The following is an 18475-nucleotide window of genomic DNA, read 5'->3' on the forward strand; positions in this document are numbered from 1 at the left end:
GGGTGGATCCAGGGTGCGGCGGAGCGGATGGGCCCGTGAGCCATGGCTGCTGGGCCTGCGCGTCTGGAGCCTGTGCTCCGCAGCGAGAGAGGCTGGAGGGGGGGGGGGGCCCCCAACCCCCAAAAAAAAAAAAAAAAAAAAAAAGCCTCACAGAGACTGTGTATGTGCCAAACACCCAAGGTCACTGGTGAGCAGTGTGGACTGACACCCTGAGAAAAAAGGCATGCTTAAGAAATCTGCCAAATTCCATTTGCATGTGTACAAAATGGCAGATGTACAAAGTTATTCATGGTAACAATTTTTTATAACAAAAGACTATAACAACATAAGTGGTCATAAACAGGGAACTAGTTATATATATACTGTGGTACATCCACTCAAAGGATTAGTAAACAGTCATAAAGAATGAGAAACTCTATATAATACTCTGGAACAAATCTAAATCCAGTTAAGGAAAAAAACACAAGGCGAAAGAAAAAAGTTTGTATGTATGCTACCACATGTATAAAAAGGTCTATTTAGTCATATACACAGAGAATACCTCTACTACACAAGAAACTAGTAATAGAGGGGGACCGAGATGGCTAGCGAAGGGGTGGGAAGGAAACTGGTATATCATTCTACACCTGTTGAATACTGAACCGTTTTTTTTTTAATTATTATTAAAATAGCTTTTTAAGCTTGCTGATATCACATTCAGAACTATATTGCTGTTCTTTCTTCCTGGAACGTTCTAACCCTTAATCTGGGCATGGATTTTTCTTTCATATCCTTCAGGTCCCTGCTCAAATGGTACCTCCTCCAAAGGCCTTCCTCCCACCATCACCGTCCACCCACTCTCTCTATCCTCCTGCCTGCTTTTCTGCTGCACGACTCCACACCTTGTCATTTATGTGTGGACCTGTTTGTGTCCACACTCTCCCCACAACTAAAAGCTATGAGAAAGTAAGGTCCTCTCACCTGTCCCCTGCTTCAGCCTCAGCTCCTCGAACAGCACCTGACATGCAGGGGGCCCTCAACAAATACTTAAGGGACTGAATGAACTACTCCTATGTGTACAGTCAACATCAGCAATGAGCAAAGGAAAAACCCAGATTCAAGACACAGAAAACACCACCACGGTTTCAAGCTCCTGATGCATCCTGTCCCATAAACACAACTCCGGGGTTGACCCCTCCTGCTCACTAACCCACAATGACTTACCTTGGATAACGGTTATAAGAATTCACTGGAGACATGCTAGTGAGGGAGCCCATGATAAACCATCTTACAAGAAGGCCTTTTGGTAACAATGGAACCCACACTCTGAAGGTGGTTTTCCAGCATATCCGCTACCTGTGAGGTTTCAGTGTTCTTGTCCTTCCATCAACTGCTGATGGCCAATCTATGGTCATCCCCAGAAGTATGCTGGATAAGCTCCCAGGGATGAGGCCTCAATAAGTCTTACGAGCTGGCTGTGTCAGGCAGAGGTGCTCACTCCTCATTTACCTGCACAGCCCTCTGTAAGTTTCTACAGCCCTTTCACACCTCTTCTGAGCCCATCTTCATGGCAACTCTTTGAGGCGGATGGGTGAGTGATACTTTTCCCCATTTTTGCAGCAATGGGAAATGGGCTCCGAAATTAGGTATCTGGCCAAATCTCATGGCCAAGAGTCAAATCCATACCAAGATCCTCAGACTCCTTTTTTGTTAAACCGTAAGACCATCCCTCTTGCCCTCCACTAAGCATATCCAGACATTCAAAAGAATCTCCCAACCTGGCCTATTGGGCCATCTCTGGTTAGCAGACATGCTGAAAGGCAAGATAGCGAATGTGGAAGGAGCAGGCATAGAACGGGAGGAGAGAATTGGTATTTTCTGGGTTACTTGTTTTCTGCCTGTCTTCCCCATTCTGGCCTGTCACGTCTTCCACACATGCCATGAAGGCAGGGACCACGTTTCTCTTGCTCATCACTGTATTCCCAGGGCCTAGCACCATGCCTGACCCAGGAAAGCTCAAAGGTATTTGATGAATAGATGAATGTTATTATGCTGCACTCATGCCCATCCACCAAAGTCACACACCTCAGGGTAACTCAAAGTGCCTGGTCACCCAGCACTAAGAGCACTGGCCAGAGAAGGTGCTTAAACATGTCCCAACTCTGTGCAAAGACCTGACCGGCGCGACTGCAAAGACCCGGGGAACCTACCAGTTTGTTCCAGATGTCTCCTTGCCGCTTGGCTCGCGAGGGAAAGACAATGCGCACCAGTAGGCAGGTCCAGGACAGGGCCAGCAAGGCAGCCGAGCCACTGCTCTTACTGAAAGGGGAGGGGAGGGGAGGGATGAGGTCAGAGCAGCAGCCTCCATCTTGAGGACGAATGCTCACCACAAGGCCTTGCCTGCTATGCAAGACCCTCCACTGACCTAACTGGAACTGGAAACTTGTTCCCCACAAATCATCTGTGACAACTCAGGACAAGGAGTGCCAAACTCCCACCTCTTAGCACTCACAAATATAAATCAAAAGGATGGTTTCCTCCATTCAGTGCCTAGTGGGCATCTGGTTTCTCCTTAAAATGGCCTTACTTCCACTGGTTTCCCAACCCTGTTCCTCAGGAAAGTGGTTTCTCCGCTGGGCCTGACATCTTGGCTTCTCCGTCCATTCAGAAGGCAGAGTGCCGGCGCCCCGCAGAGTTGCAAAGGGGAAAGGGGCAGGTATGTTCACGCCTGTTCATCTGCACCGGCTTCTCACACATAGGACTCCACCAACCCCCAGTGGGCCACCACCTTTACCTCTTACCTGGGGACACCTGCTTTGGAGCCAATGCCTGAAGACTGCAGAGAGTGCAGAAGGTTCTTAGCAGTGGCTTCTGGCTGGGCCTCAGCCAACTGCTGGATTGCTGCCTGCAGAGCCCTGCGTGAGGCTGCATCTCTAGGAGGAGGAAAGAAGGGGAAGGTGAATATGTGGACTCGGGGCAGGGGTGGGGGGCTTAGGCCAAGCCTGGTCTTTCTCAGGAAAATTAGACTGCACTGTATTCCAATGGGTCACAGATGATGGGATTAGGAAGTAACTAGATAAATCTACCTCATCTGAGAGTTCTGGAAGCATCTAATAAGGGCAAATGAGCCTTAAGGCTGTAAGCACAACATCTACCTTTAGGGAACACTTCCTATAGGCCTCAAACTAGGCCACGTGCTTTTATACACATGACCAGTGCCAGCATAGAGACTGAGCACTCAACGTGGCAAGCAACGTTCCAAGAACTTGACTCTTACTGACCACCTATGAGGTAGGTAAAAGCATCATCCCTGTTCTGCAGATGAGGAAACTGAGGCACAGAGAGGTTCAGTAACTTGCCCAGGACCCAGGCAGTCTGGCTCCAAAGCCTGGGCTCTAACCACTACCCTACACCACATTTCTGCACAAACTGCTCTGGACACTGGGCCTTTGATCGGGACTCGCCTGTATCGATGCAGAGTCAAGCAGAATAATTTGCAGAGGCCTTTCACTGCTCCCTCAGGCAGATCTAAAACCAAAGATTACAGAGAGGTTAATAAAATAAAATCTACTCAATAAAACCTACTTCCTGGGCATCTGCTCGAGCCAGGCATTCTGCTGACATGACCTCTGCCCACTGGACACTCCCTGGGCGTTTGAGATAGAATTCCCAACAGGAAAAAGTAATGACAAAATAGGACTCTAAAGAAACATCTAGCATGGGAAGGCTCTCGGACAAACATCTGTTAAATGAATGAAACTAAGGCAAGACAAGTGGCCTCGAAATTTAACATGCTTTCCCATGGAGGTGCTGGAGTACAGGAAATGTCCTGCTTCTTGATCCGGGTGCTGGTTACATGGCTGTGTTTAGTTTGTGATAATTTAGCGACCTGTTCACTTATGATATGTGTACTTTTCTTTATGTACGTTCTAATAATTGGTTTTAAAACATAGGACAAAACTTAAGTACTATGAGGGATCAGAAAAGAGAAGAACACCTATAACAGAGAGGTTTCTGAAGACTTTAAGGACACAGAAGCTTGGCCTAACAGATGAGTAGGCTGTGGACAAACGGAAAGAGGGGCCTGCATGCAGAGTGGTGTTAACAACATGAGCAGAAGTGCACGGGATAAGAAGGCACAATGCCTGTGCAGGGTGCATGAGGAGGAGGAGGAATAACAACACCCGACACTTAACCAGTGCTCATGAGGCACCAGGCCCTGCTCTAAGCATTTTATATACATTAACTCAATTCCTGTAAGGTGGGTACTGCAATTGAGCTCATTTTTAAGATGAAGAAACCAAGGCATGGAAAACCAAGCACGCCAGCTGAGTGAAAGAGAAACTGGTGAAACATTAGTGCTCAATAACGAAGAGCCAACCTGTGACAGGTTCTGCATGCCAGACTGAAGCCCGCAGACAAAGAGGGGAAGGTCTGACAGGGGAAATGTACGCTGAGTGTCAGACTGACCAGCGTGGGAGGCACCAAGAGCAGGAGGCCCACAAAGGGCTTGCACAGGGCCTCACACTTCAGGCACCCGAATGATGGGGGCATGGGGAATGAAGGAGGGGCGGGCACCCAGCTCGCCCAGGGCCCTGAGCCTGGTATTGGTCCATCTGATTTGAGGCTACCTCAGTAACAGAGGAAAAGAGTGACTGGAGCCGGGAACAGGTTGTGGCTAATAGAACAGTAGTAATAACAGCTAACAGACACTGGGCGTTGACCATAGCCAGGCACCGAGTCAAGCACCGTCCCCATGCGTTCTCATTCACTCCTCACTCCAAGGAGACAGGCTCACAGGCTAAGTAACCTGAACCAGGTCCCACCGCCTGTAAGTGGCAGAGCCATGGCCAGAACGCAGAGCCCTTCACCTCTGACTCTGCACTAGACGCCTGTGACTGGAAAGATCAAGCACAGCAGACACCACCTCAGAGTCTCAGGCTTCAAGTACAGGGAGGCAGGACTGCGGAGAGCATCAGAGGCCTCAGGGCCAGACTGGGCTGAGCCAGGCCGACCATCCGCATCGACAGCTCTGAGGAAGACTTCAACTCCTCGACCTGGCAGAAAACACCTTGCACCATTGCACCACCTCTGATGAACTCTCCTAGTGACCTGCTTGCTACCCTAACAAAAGGAGAGGCCAGAAGAGCTATCACTATGCAATGACTCCTCCTCAGACTCAAAATTAGGAAATTGAGAATTAACAATTTCATGTGGTTAACTTCCCCCAATCAACTTGTATATCAAAGACTACTAAACATTTTACAAATGTAATTCACCCTGAATTGTAGAATTTCAGGGTGACTGAAGAGTAGAATCACCCTGAAAAGGCCCTGAGTAGTTCATAAACTTCACCCACACATATCGAACTCCTTACTCCACAAAATGGGGAAAAGTGTAGTATTCAGCAGTTACTTAGCAGGGAGTCCAGCTAGCATCTGTCACATGGCAGCCTTTTCTAACTAGAACTCTGTTCAGAAGTGACCAGAAAGACTTTTGAAGGTGCCATAACACTCATATGCCAAAATTCTGATCCACAGGAGAATCTCTCAGAAGCTCACAAACAGCAATTTACTTAATTTACACACTACTTTAACAAGCTTGGGTATGTAACCAGGCAACAGTAGATCAGAAGGAGCGAATGAGAATGGGGGTGAGAGGGTGGTAGGAAGTAGGCTTTTTCCTAACAACAAGTGAAAGCTGACAGAAACGGAGACCCAATTCTATACCGCCATGGTTCTCAAACTGCAGCAAACACAGGAATCACCTGCGGGCTTGTTAAAACACAGACGCTGGGTTCCACCTGTAGGGTTTTGGTGAATCTGAGTCTCTGGGGTGGAGCTGAGAATTTGCATCTCAAACAAGTTTTGAGGTGATGCTGATACTGCTGGTCTAGGGACCACATTCTGAGAACCAATGCTGTATAGTAAAAACCACACCAAAAGGAAACTCAAAACTAATGAGCATTTATTGGTTGAAGGCACACTAGTCTTATACATGCCCCATAATTTGCAGCAAGAGCCCTCGGGTTATGGTACAGAATCAGGGTAACTACTACATGTGCTCACTATTTCCCAAAATGTGCTGCCCAGACCCTGAACAGGTTTTTGGCAAAAAAGAGGTTCAAGGAAACACTGGATTAAAATGTGACATCTGGGCTTCCCTGCTGGCACAGTGGTTAAGAATCCGCCTGCCAATGCAGGGGACAAGGGTTCAAGCCCTGGTCCGGGAAGATCCCACATGCCGCGGAGCAACTACTGAGCCTGCACTCTAGAGCCCGCGAGCCACAACTACTGAAGCCTGTGAGCCTAGAGCCCGCGCTCCATGACAAAAGAAGCCACCGCAATGAGAAGCCCATGCACCGCAACGAAGAGTAGCCCCCACTAGCCGCAACTAGAGAAAGCCCACGCGTGGCAACGATGACCCAACACGGCCAAAAATAAATAAAATAAATTAAAAAATAAAAGAAAGAAAATGTGACATCTCACAAACTTACATGATCTTGGAATCCTTTACTAGCCAATCACTTGATACCATCTTGCTTGTTTTCACAGAACACTGACTGGGAAAAATGGTGCCCCCCATCATAAAGAAAATGTTTTTCCATCCAATAAATCACTTAAGAAAGGTTGCTGGTATCTTTTAGAACTATTTCCAATCAAAATGGTTAAAACTGGTAAAAAGTTTGGTGCCTAGAAGGATAAACTCTCCACCAACCCAACTGTTCCAGTGCAGATTATAACAAGAAAATACTGACAGTAAAGATAGAAGTTGCTGTGAGGGGAAAAGAAGGCCATGGTTCTAAACAGAGAACCCAATTTAGTTTGAAATGAAATCAATGAAATGAAAACAAATACCTTTTCCAGCAACACATTTCCCCAGCTCACTGAGGATTTCTCTTCTTTCCTTCACACTGGCTGTTGTCACCTTCCCTGCAAAACGCTTTAGTGTCTCAGAAACCTGTGAAGACCAAGCCCACAGAGAAAAATTTCAGCAGTCAAACTACAAAACAAAACACAACAAAAAAACAAACAAACAAAAACTACAAAACATTGCGGGGGGGGGGGGAGGGCGGAAACAGAGAGAGCTAGTGAGCTGTGGGAGGTACAGAACTCAGTGAAGCTCTCTCTAACCCAGGGTTTCTCAACCTCCACACTCCTGACTTTGGGGGCTGCCTTTATACATCGTAGGATTTTGAGCAGCGTTTCTGGCCTCTACCCAATGGACACCAGTAGCAGCACGCCATCCTCCCACCACAGCTGCGGCAACCCCAACCGTTTCCAGACATTGTCAAACATCTCCTGGGGGACACAATCACACCCAGTTGAGTGAGATGTACAGCTTTTAACCCAACGAGTCAGCCACTCATTTAAACGTGGACAAAAAGAGGCAAGGTCAAAGGCAAAGACCTCAGGACAGAAAATATCCCTTCCAAACTATGCAAAATCTAGGGAGGGCCTACTAAATGCCAGGTATGTTCCCTTTATATTATCTCTTGTAAACCTCCCATAAGAAGGAGTATCCTGGCAAGTCATAAACACAGTTGGCTAGCGGGGAAAAGGTCAAGAAATTGAATCCCAGCTCTGCCTCCTACCAGCTGTGGAAACTCAGTCAAATTATATCATTTCCTTGACCCTCAGATTCCCCATCTATACAGGTAACAGCACCTACCTCATGACTGTTAAACAGAGACTAAATGAGATAGTGTATGTAGAGCATTTACCTCTCATCCCGAGCACAAAATCAGCTACTACTACCAGCAAGCCTTCCAGACAGACACCATATCCCCATTTCACAGGTGATGAAGAAACCAACTCCCAGAAAGGAAGCCACTGCTCAGACTGGACTTGCGGGCCACAGCACCTGCATTTCTGAAACTAAACCTGAAACCAACAGGTCTAAAAACTGATGCTAACAAGTCCTTAGCTTTCAACCACCATCCATGTTACCACAACTGCATCCCCTGCACAGGGACATAAGCATAAGACCTAGAAAGAGGGGCGGTTTGCAAATATTCCTGAAAATCTGCTCCTGAACAATATTCTACAGGCTACAAAGCAGGCAGGTTGTAGATACATGAGCAGTTGAGCAGGGCATAATAAGACCCAAGTGGGTAACACCCGCCCTCTTTTTCTTTTGAGGGTATTTCACGGACAGGCCTTATTAGTAGAATAAGACTCAAGGGTGCATAGAGAGAGAAAATAATACTGAGTTCTTTTTACAGATAAATCCCTACTATAATTCTATTAGCAATGAATCAAATCATGTCCAAAACTGTCTTCTACACAAATTGTTTTAATATTCTCTTGTTTGTTTTTTTTTTTGCGGTATGTGGGCCTCTCACTGTTGTGGCCTCTCCCGCTGCGGAGCACAGGCTCCGGACACGCAGGGCTCACAGGCCCAGCCGCTCCGCGGCACGTGGGATCCTCCCGGACCGGGGCACGACCCGGTGTCCCCTGCATCGGCAGGCGGACTCCCAACCACTGAGCCACCAGGGAAGCCCTGTCTCTTGTTTTTATAGTCATTCACGTATATAACTAAAGAGCCAAAAAGTTCTGGGAGGTTTGCTCTAAAAATCAGTCGCATGCCCTCACACACAAGGACAATCTCTTTCACCAATATTGGCTGATTATTTCGGTAGTTATCACCATATCTCTAAATAGTTTGCTTGTGCTGCTACTTCTGCCTTTCTACCAAAGACCTCTCTCCCTCTTCAACCCCACCAGAGACCCTCCCCATATCCCTGACACAATTCCTTTGTTTCATAATATGGGTTAGCCCAGTAATTCAGTGTTTACATTATATGCAAATGGTATTCAATTTCCATTTAATAACTGTTTACTCTCTTGCACAGCTTTTTTAAAATTAACCCTGGAGTTAAATAAAGGCTCCCAATGCCCATTCCCTCCTCACCTCAGTTTGCCTTGTTTTATCTGTTCTAATTAATAATTCAATCCCAAACTTTCTGCCACTTGTCTAAATCTCAATACATTTAGGCAGACCAGGTATTCTACCAAATTCCATCTTCCTGAAGAAGCCTCTCCCAGTGCTTTCCGACCTGCCCCAATTTGGTGGGTGATCTCCTACAGCTGGGACTCTATCACCCTGAAAATGTACTCTTTCTTGTATTTGGGTAAAGTACATCCTCCATCTCGCGAAGTCCTTGCAAGTTTGAAAACGTTTTGGCCTCCTACCTGAAGTTTGTCTGGGTACAGAATTCTAGGTTGAAGTTTTCCTAGAATACTGAAGACCTTTCTTCACTGAGTTCTAGCTTTCAGTACTGTTGGGAAACCCAACGCCATTCTGGTTCTTGATCCTTTGTCTGAGACCTGATTTTCCCCCCTGGAAGTTTCTAAGATCTTCTTTTTGTGTCCAAGGTTCTAAAATTTCACATTAATGTGCTTTGTTGTGAGTCTGTTTTCATCCATTGTACTGAGCATTTTTGATCTGAAAACACATGCTTCAGTTCGCAGAAAGTATGTTGAATTATTTTGTTGATGATTTCTGTGGATATTGGACCTCCCACACTTTTGTGTGGTCCTGTTTTACACAAAACAAGTTTTCTCCAGAGAGAAAACTTTCAGGCTTTTGCCAAGATGGAGAAAGAAAGCTGGGGCTCTGACTGCATCTGAAAAGGGCTTTCAACCAATCCTCCTAACTTAGCCCCTCCCCACTCACCCTCACTTCCAGAGGTTAGCCGATACCACCAATTCCCAGCTGTCAGAGATTCTGCAACGTAAATCAGGTTGGTTCTCAGCTTTCTTAACTTGGCTTAGGATTCATTTCCCTTGGGTCTGCTGAATCCTTTACCACTTATCACTTTCTAGCTTCCAGAAGTTTGCTGCTATTGTCTGCTCCCCATTCTTCCAATTCTCATTTTTTTTTCCAACTCTTTACTAGTTTTAGTGAGGCTGGAGGAGATAGCAAAAATAGATGCATATATATAATCCACCCTTTACCTAAAATTCTCACATAGCTGTTTTTCCATGCTAATATTAAATTCCTGGCTATAGTTTCTCCCCCAAAGGTGAAAGAGCGTTTCAGGTTCAAGGCTCTTCTTTTTCTTAATCAGAAAATGAATGTTACCCACTTGGGATCCTGTCAGAATAAAACTGAGGAAGATCCTTCAGAGAAGTCATTTGCTGGTGAGATCAGATGCAAAGAGCTTAAATATTCACAGGTTTCTCTCTAGAGGAGCACCGTCCAGTAGAACTTTCTGTGTTGATGGAAATGTTCTTTTGCACTGTACAATGCAGCAGTCACCAGCCACATATGGCTACCGGTGCACTGAAATGTGGCTAGTGCAACCGAAGAACTGAATTTTTAATTTCATTTAATTTTAACTAACTTAAGTAGCCGCTTGGCTATTAATTAACTGGCTACCATACTGAACAACACAGCACTGGAGAGATTTTTTTTTTGCATTTGAGTTTTAATGTTACACAGTCAGCATATATTGTCCCAACTCTTTTCAAAATACCAAGAGACTATGCTTTTCTTTCCAGGATTCCCTATAACAAACTTGGAACAAATTACCAGCCCCTGGGACTTCCCTGGTGGTCCAGTGGGTAAGACTGCGCTCCTAATGCAGGCGGCCCGGGTTCGTTCCCTTGTCGGGAACTAGGTCCCCACATGCGAGCCGCAACTAAGAAGTCCACATGCCGAAACTAAAACCCGGCGCCGCCTAAATAAATAAATATTAAAAAAAAAAAATTACCAGCCCCTCCGTTGCACAGGAAACTCGCAATTTTCATCTTTGTTTTGTTTTGTTTTGTTTGCGGTACGCGGGCCTCTCACCGTCGCGGCCCCTCCCGCTGCGGAGCACAGGCTGCGGACGCACAGGCTCAGCGGCCATGGCTCACGGGCCCAGCCGCTCCGCGGCATGTGGGATCTTCCCGGACCGGGGCACGAACCCGTGTCCCCTGCATCGGCAAGCGCACTCGCAACCACTGTGCCACCATGGAAGCCCAATTCCCATCTTTTGAATGCTCAGGTTAAGGAGTCACTCTCTGGCCTCAGGACCTCCCTATCAAAATCAATTAATCTCACCCCGATACCCAAGTGAGCCATGCTGTCCTTTAGAGACTCATTTCCTTTTCCCATAATGTCTTTTCACCCTAAAACACGGCTAAAAGGAGGATGGGGTAAAGGAAAAAGGTCTTCCCCAGCTCTTCCCTTAACTATGAGGTACTTCACAGGTAATAACACTCAGGGTGACAAGACTCTTCCTGAATTGTGACAGTTCTTTTATCTAACGCTGCATCTAATAACAACCATCAACATATATGGAGTCCTACTTTATTTCACTGACTCCTCACAACAACCCTACACGACAGATACTAGTTTATCCCCATTTTATGGATGAAAAGACTGAGAATTGGCAGGGTTAAGAAACTTGCTCAGCGTCTCAGAGAAACTGAAACTGACCAAGACTCCAACTCAGATCTGTATGAATCCAAAGAATATGCTATAATCCCCGCACATAGCAGGTGCTTGAGAAATATTTGCTGAATACAAAGCTTAAGAGGGAGTTGGCGTTGGCCGGGGCTCACTGCTGGAGGGCTTCGGAGAAATGGAGCAGAGACTCCTTGAAAGGGGAACTTCGGCAACTCCGAAACCGGGGAGGGCCCGACGGGTTCCAGCCGCCGAGGCCGGAGTCCCTGATTCCTCGAGCCCGCGGCCGGTCCGCGCCACCCGGGCCGGGAGCCGCGACGAAGCCGGGTCCGGGAGGGACCGGCCCAAAGCGGCCCCTGGGCCGCGCCCTCCGCAGCCGCCGGCCCCCGGCCCCCTACGCCAGCGGCACTAGGGGTCCGGCCCGACCGCCGCCGTCCGCGCCCAGTCGCTGGCCGCGTTGGCCTCGCAGCCGCCCGCCTCACCTGCGTGTCCGCCGCCATCCTGCTGCCGCTGACTCCGGAACCGCTTCCGGAGCGCTTCCGGGTCACAGCGCGGGCCCACACCGCAGAGCGAGGCCGGGATAATGTTGAGGCCCGGGGCCTGGCGCCCCCGGGCGGGAAGGCGGCCGCGGCAGCCTGGGCTTCGAGGCGGGCAACTGGACTGGGTACCGGGGTGAGCGCCGGGGACTATCAAGGCCTCCTCCCCAGGGCCTTTCTCAGCCCGGCCTCGTGGGAGACGAGGGTCCCTGAGGGTTTGTAACGCGGCGAGACCGCCCTGCAGCCATCGACCCACGAGTGCGCAGGTCCGGCCCAGACACCCCCGTGTGAGCCTCTCCTGCGTGAAGACCATGTTACAGAAGTGTGTCCTAGATGCTTCCTAGAGGAGTTCCCTTGATGACAGGAACTGAGCTCGCTAAAAGGCAGGGAGCCAACTCGTCTTATCCTGTTAAGAGTTTGTACCCCAGCAGTGGACAACGTGAGGGTTTAAAGACAGGTATACCTGGCAGTCAAGGGAGGACTCTGGAGCTGAGAGAAAAGCCTGCCCGGGGACAGCTCCTTAAGACAAGGCCACAGGATGGGAGGCTGCGGGTAGTGGGCCTCATGGTCCAGAGTTGCTTAAGTTTTATTCAGCATGCAGACCTGCCAACTCTGTAACTAGTTCAAATAAAGTCTGCACAGCTCAGCTGTCGTCCCCGTTAGCAACGGCTTTCAAAACTTTTGAGTCCTGGTTACAACTAACACATTACTGGGTGACCCAGTGCAAATCGATGTGAAACCTAAGATTCACAACACCTACAGCATCAGCTATTCTATCTCCTTAAATAACGGTCACCACTAAACTCATCATTAATCACATCAGCACCCAGTTTGAAAAACCCTGGCAGTGACCCGGGATAGTGGCCTGATGGTCACGGAATCAATTCCATTTAATAAGAATACAGTTAAAGCTGGGTCCACAAAACGTACAGGATGCTAGGAGAGCAGGACTTCACTTACAAAGAGGACACCAAATGTCAACTCCAAATAACGCTCTATGATTTTACCACGGCTTTAGTTTCTAGCACACAGAACTATAACCTCAAAATGCACAAAATGAAAATTCCAGAGACTTGTAAGAGAAGTAAGCCTTTATTTCCTTGTTTCACAAATAAAGCCGGCTGAGTTGGCTGCTTTTGGGTGATTAGTCAAAGAGACCAAATCCCATGTCCTCGTCCGATTCCTCCGACTCTTCCTTTGCTTCAACTTTGGCTGGGGCTGCGGCAGCAGCAGCAGCAGCAGGAGCAGCAGTGCTGGCAGCTGCCACAGGGGCAGCAGCCACAAATGCAGATGGGTCAGCCAAGAAGGCCTTGACCTAAAGCAAGGGGAAAAGTTCATGGTCAAAATAGTCATCTACACCCCCTACTACCCACAACCCTTCAGCCTCTGCAGAGCTCAAAAGTTTTAAGGACCAATTTCCCTATCAGGGAATTTCCATATCTTCTTCTGGAAGTGACCAGACAGGACAGCTTGGGTATAGCCTGGTGATCTTAGGCCCAGCTCTTACCTGTTAACTAAGCCCTCTTTAAGTCTCTTGTAATTTCTAAAGTCGCGAACACGCCTCCCCTGCCTCCCAACCTCAAGTATGCAGTTGGCCCTCTGTATCCAGAGGTTTCACATTCACAGATTGAACCAACTGCTGATCAAAAAAAGGAAAAAATTTCCGAAAAGCAAAACCTGAATTTTCTGCACGGGGGCAATTATTTACATTGTATTTACAACCATTTACATAGCATTCACATTGTATTAGGTATTGTAAGTAACCTACAAATATTATTTAACATAACACCATCTTATACAAGGGACTTGAGCACCCATGGATTTGGTGTCTATGGGGAGCCCTGGAACCAGTCCCCCTAGGGTATCTATACTCTTAAAAATGTATCTGCTACATAAAACACTATTATAAAAACACTAACTCAACAGGCAGCTATTTATCCTCCTGCTAATAACTGTCAGGTCTGCTGTGGTCCTGGTGGATTTTTTTTTTTTTTTACCTTTTCAGCAAGTGGGAAGGTGTAATCAGTCTCCACAGACAAAGCCAGGACCCGCTTGTACCCACTGATGATAGAATGGGGTACAGATGCAACAGTTGGGTAACCAATCTGCAGACATATGCTGGCAACATTGCGGACACCCTGTTGGAAGGAAGGGAAAAAAAAGAAAAAAATCACACTTCAGGTGTGATGTCTTTGCTGTTGAGTCCAAGCAAAGCTCGACAGCAAACAAGACTTGCTAGATTAGTATATTAGTCTCACACAAGACACTTCACCTCACACCAAATGCTTCTGGCAGGGAAATTCAGACCCAATAATTTATAAATGCTTTTTGCTGTTATTCTCAACATGGGCATTCCCTATACCATGATGGTGGCATTTACTTCAAAAGCTACCATCTTGTGAAAATATGAACTATTAACATAACCATTGCATTCCAAGAGAAAAACATTAAGTTAGTTCCAGATGTGAATTTCATTCACTAGTGAGATTTCCAAAAGTAACTGGAGTTAAGAGTATGTATAATTGCAATGTTCCGTTCATCCAATAAAAAAGGAATTATATCTCCTACCACCTTATTTGTTAACTAGAGGATATATTAGTGGCAAAAACTAAGCAATAACAGTCCCTGAAAGAGTCCATCTTCCCAAGACAGGGTACTTGGCAACACTGATGTATTAACTACCTCATCTTCTCATTCCTCTTTTGACTCACTGACACGACTCAAAATCTCCTATCTTACTGCACGCCCTAGAATAACAGCCCTTACCATGTGCCCAGCACTGTTCTAAGGCTTTACATTCATTAATTCATTAGATCCTTCAACAATCTTATATTGTTATTGCCATTTACAGACAAGGAAACTGAGGTACAGATTAAACAACTGTCCCTGGTTATTACACTGCTAGTCAGCTGCATGGCCAGGATTCAGTCTGAAGCTAGACACGCTCTCAACTATTAATGCAAGAAGGGCCTGGAATGGACAGCGTGTACCTCCAGGAAGCGAGAATGCAGAGTTTCCTCTGTGATATCAAGTACTTCAGGGTTGTAGATGCTGCCATTGTCAAACACCTGCTGGATGACCAGCCCAAAGGAGAAGGGGGAGATGTTCAGCATGTTCAGCAACGTGGCTTCACTGGCTCCCACTTTGTCTCCAGTCTTAATCAGCTGCACATCACTCTGAAGAACAAGGGAGTTGGCAGTTAACACCTGGACATCCAGCAGGTTGGCAGCAACCGAGCCCAGCTAGCACTGGCAAGCCAGGTCCACTCACCAGGATTTCGATGGTGCCCCTGGAGATTTTAGTGGTGATGCCTAAAGCCTGGAAGAAGGAGGTCTTCTCAGGCCCCAGACCAGTGTTCTGGGCAGGCACAGTGACTTCACATGGGGCTATGGCACCAGCACGGGCGGCAGCTGGCACCTGAACAAAAGAATGAGAAACAGTGAGAAGTCTTCTCTCCACAGACACAACCTGAGAACAGTCAGTTTTGTCGCTTTTAAGGAGCCAAAATTAATAAGGTCTCTCCAACCAACCTGATTCTCCCCTTACCTTATTGGCCAGCAGCATGTCCCTGATCTCAGTGAGGTCCTCCTTGGTGAACACAAAGCCCACGTTCCCCCGGATGTGAGGCAACAGTCTGCAAAGAGAAGTTTATGGGAGACAGTCACTTTTCAGCACCGTTCTTCTCCAGGAAAAGGGAGGACACTGAGAAGGGCGGATAAAGATGCCCAGGAGGATGAACTGACTTCTCCAAAGCTGGGTTGTTTTCCAGATGCCCTCGGATGGCCTTGCGCATCATTGTATTCTTGCCCATCAGTACCACGGCCTTCCCTCGGAGAGACATGCGGATCTGCTGCATCTGCTTGGAGCCCACATTGTCTGCTCCCACAATGAAGCATTTCGGATAATCATCCAGAAGTTGCTACAGAAACAAGCCACAAACAAGCAACGTTTCACAGGACAAAAGAGAGAAAAGATTAATAGAAACCAAATCCCACAATAACTGGTTTCCATCTCACTCCCTTTCTTCTATGCTTTTGAAATGTCTCAGAGACTGGGACAATTCCTCTTACTGCCAGCTGCCCAAGTTAAAACAACGGTAGATTTTCAAAGATTTGCTTGCTGAGTATGAATGGTAAAAATTATGTTTCTACACTCAATCAAAAAATTTTACTTGTAACTTTCATTTTTAACTTTTCCCAACCATGAAGCATGTTTCTGTTTCACCAATTCAGCTGCATTAATACAAAAAAAAAAACTCTTCCAAGTAAGGTTAGATTTAAATTATTCAAAATACAACATAAAGCAAATATAGTAAGACATTGCTTGTAAGACCTAAGTTGTGGGTATATGATCATTTTACAATTCTTTTAAGTTTTTTTGTGAGTCTGAAACCCTGAATAAATGGGGAAGAATACAATGGACTAAACTCTACAACGCATCCTAATGCCTGAAGAGCAGCACGGTTAGCATTTCTAGGCAGGGGAAGACCCAACTCAAGGCCATCCAAGAGAAAGCATTCACTTTAAGTTTAGTTTATTGACTAATAGGACCCGAATATGCAACAACTTGACTTTACAATGAGTCACTCATTGCCTCAGACCTTCCCAAACAAGGAGGTAGGGGAGTAAAAGCACGATGAGCGCTATTTGGAAGCCGACAGACCTGGGCGCTAATGCTGTCACCCTAGGAGCCACTTAACATGCCTGAGCCTGTTTACCTGCAACAAAGGGAGTAGGAAGGGCGCGCATCTCGGGAAATTGGGAAGATTAAATGAGATTTGCCTAAAACGGCCTAATGTGGTAGTAGGCACTCAGCACATGGCTGCTGACTGTCTCCGTTAGTGCCCAGGGCCGAAGCAGCACGGTGGGCGGCTGGGACCCACCCCGCACTTACGATGATCTTAAGGAAGTAATTGGACTTCCAGGTCGCCCTGTCTTCCCTGGGCATCACTGCGGTGCGTCAGGGATTGCCACGCAGGGTTTAAAGACGATGTCACTGAAGAGAAAAAGGGAGCTCAGGACACCCCAACACAAGTCCCCAAGACATGGCGGGCTCCAAGCCCAAGGCACACGTGGAGCAGACCACGCGCGGGCGCCCGCCGCCCCGGCCCGGGGCTGCACTTGCCGCCGCCGCGGCCCAGACCAAACAGGCCCAGACCCTGCAGTCCCGAAGCACCCCCCCCCCCCAAAGAACCCCCGAAGAACCGCATCGTCCCCGCCGCCAGTCCCGGGCGAGACTGCAGAGCACGAACAAACCTCACTCCAGGACGCCTGACGAGAGAAGGGCCTCTCTGCGGCTCGCATATTTTATAGGTGAACGAAGCAGCCAATTAGAAGCTGCGGACAGCACCCCCCCATCTATTGGCTGGGGTCAACGTCTGTCTGGAGGAGCCGGATTGATACAGACAACCATTGGATGATATCGGTGCCATTCCAACCAACAGGAAGCTTCCTTTAAACGAGTTAGTTAAAGGAGGGCACTGCTGTGTGTTGGAGGACCTTTCTCAGAGTTGCTTCCCTCTGCTGGGCTGGAGCCGCTCTCGTGTAGGCGCTAGTTTGCAAGCTGAGTCCACGTTTCTTCCGGTCAAGTCGTAACTAAAGAGTGTGACGTGGAGCTGAGAAATAATTGCTCATGAAAAAAAAAAAGGAAAAAAAAATTGCTCATGGTTTAGAAACAGAATGGTCTCTTGTCTCCTCTGCAGTTTGTTCTTCTCCCTATCGAAACAAAGGAATCCTTTAAAACCTAAGTCGGATCATTTCCTCATCTGCTCGGAACTGTTTAAAGGCTCCCCATTTTCCCCTCAGTAAAAAGCCAAAAACTTAAATAGCCTACAAGGCTCTACATGATCTCTTCTCCACCTCCACCCCTATAATCTAATCTCCGATTTGCCTACTGATTCATTTCCTTCCAGCCGGATGATGTTGCACTAGCTATTACCTCTTCCTGGAAGCCTTCTTGCCGATATCCACACCTCCATCGAGTCTTCGCTCAAATATCACCTGCTGGAGGCCTACTCTGATTGCCCTATTCAAAATTACCCCCAAACCACTCCCACTCCCCCCACTTCCTCTGTTCTATCTTTTTGGCAGCACTTACACCTTGTAACACACTATATAATTTATTTGTTCCATTGTTGTTTGTCCCTCTCCAGAGATTTTTGCCTTGTGCCTGGCACATAGTGAGCTTATAATAAATATTTGTTGAATAAATGGATGCAGGGTTTGCAGACAGATAACCTTGGATGCATATCCTTGTTCTGCCACTTGCTAGCTGTGTCATCTTAGGAAGTGATTTCACCTTGCTGACCCTCTGTTTCCCTTTCCTCATCGGTAAAATGGGGATAATAGTATTCACATTCTAGAGCGATATGTCTTAAGACAACACAGTTCCTGGAATATAGGAGGAAATCACTAGATGTCAACTTATTTTATTACACCTTCATTCAACACTTATTTGAACAATTGTGCTACATCAATAAATATCTTTTGGGACTTCCCTGGTGGCACAGTGGATAAGACTCCATGCTCTCAGTGTGGGGGGCCTGGGTTCAATCTCTGGTCAGGGAA

The 18475-nt window shown here is 47.2% G+C and overlaps 2 protein-coding genes across 4 annotated transcripts in view; both read right to left on the minus strand.

Moving 5' to 3' along the window:
• The window catches only part of GCN1 (GCN1 activator of EIF2AK4), a 57446-nt gene extending 45573 nt beyond the window's left edge, over positions 1 to 11873 (minus strand). Inside the window, exons 1-5 of the mRNA XM_007448175.1 lie at positions 11856 to 11873; positions 6837 to 6939; positions 3444 to 3507; positions 2781 to 2912; positions 2190 to 2298 (exon numbers count right to left, since the gene is read on the minus strand). Coding sequence (XP_007448237.1) covers positions 2190 to 2298; positions 2781 to 2912; positions 3444 to 3507; positions 6837 to 6939; positions 11856 to 11873 — 426 coding nt within the window. The remainder of the gene's footprint in view (positions 1 to 2189; positions 2299 to 2780; positions 2913 to 3443; positions 3508 to 6836; positions 6940 to 11855) is intronic.
• Positions 11874 to 12988: 1115 nt separating this feature from the next.
• RPLP0 (ribosomal protein lateral stalk subunit P0) lies at positions 12989 to 17192 on the minus strand. 3 transcript variants are annotated; one of them, XM_007448177.1, is made up of 8 exons: positions 17165 to 17192; positions 16803 to 16904; positions 15653 to 15828; positions 15456 to 15543; positions 15180 to 15326; positions 14900 to 15085; positions 13907 to 14047; positions 12989 to 13224 (listed from the first exon to the last, which is right to left on the minus strand). In XM_007448177.1, the coding sequence occupies exons 2-8, from the start codon at positions 16854 to 16856 to the stop codon at positions 13054 to 13056; spliced, it is 963 nt and encodes a 320-aa protein (XP_007448239.1). In that variant the 5' UTR covers positions 16857 to 16904; positions 17165 to 17192; the 3' UTR covers positions 12989 to 13053. The 3 variants fall into 3 exon arrangements, with proteins under 3 accessions (XP_007448239.1, XP_007448238.1, XP_007448240.1); XM_007448176.1 differs by lacking the exon at positions 17165 to 17192 and having other exon boundaries at positions 16803 to 16947; XM_007448178.1 differs by lacking the exons at positions 14900 to 15085; positions 17165 to 17192 and having other exon boundaries at positions 12990 to 13224; positions 16803 to 16906.
• Between the last annotated feature and the right edge of the window lie 1283 nt (positions 17193 to 18475).

Source organism: Lipotes vexillifer, unplaced genomic scaffold (genome assembly GCF_000442215.2).
Source record: "Lipotes vexillifer unplaced genomic scaffold, Lipotes_vexillifer_v1.1 scaffold236, whole genome shotgun sequence".
NCBI lineage: Eukaryota > Metazoa > Chordata > Mammalia > Artiodactyla > Lipotidae > Lipotes > Lipotes vexillifer.

Excerpts from the sequence above, each read along its gene's own strand:
- RPLP0 (XM_007448177.1), bottom strand. The coding sequence starts at position 16,856 with ATGCCCAGGGAAGACAGGGCGACCTGGAAGTCCAATTACTTCCTTAAG. Across the intron at positions 15,829-16,802 it reads ATTACTTCCTTAAGATCATC|CAACTTCTGGATGATTATCC; the intron begins GTAAGTGCGGGG and ends TTGTTTCTGTAG. Across the intron at positions 15,086-15,179 it reads GGGGCACCATCGAAATCCTG|AGTGATGTGCAGCTGATTAA; the intron begins GTGAGTGGACCT and ends CTTGTTCTTCAG.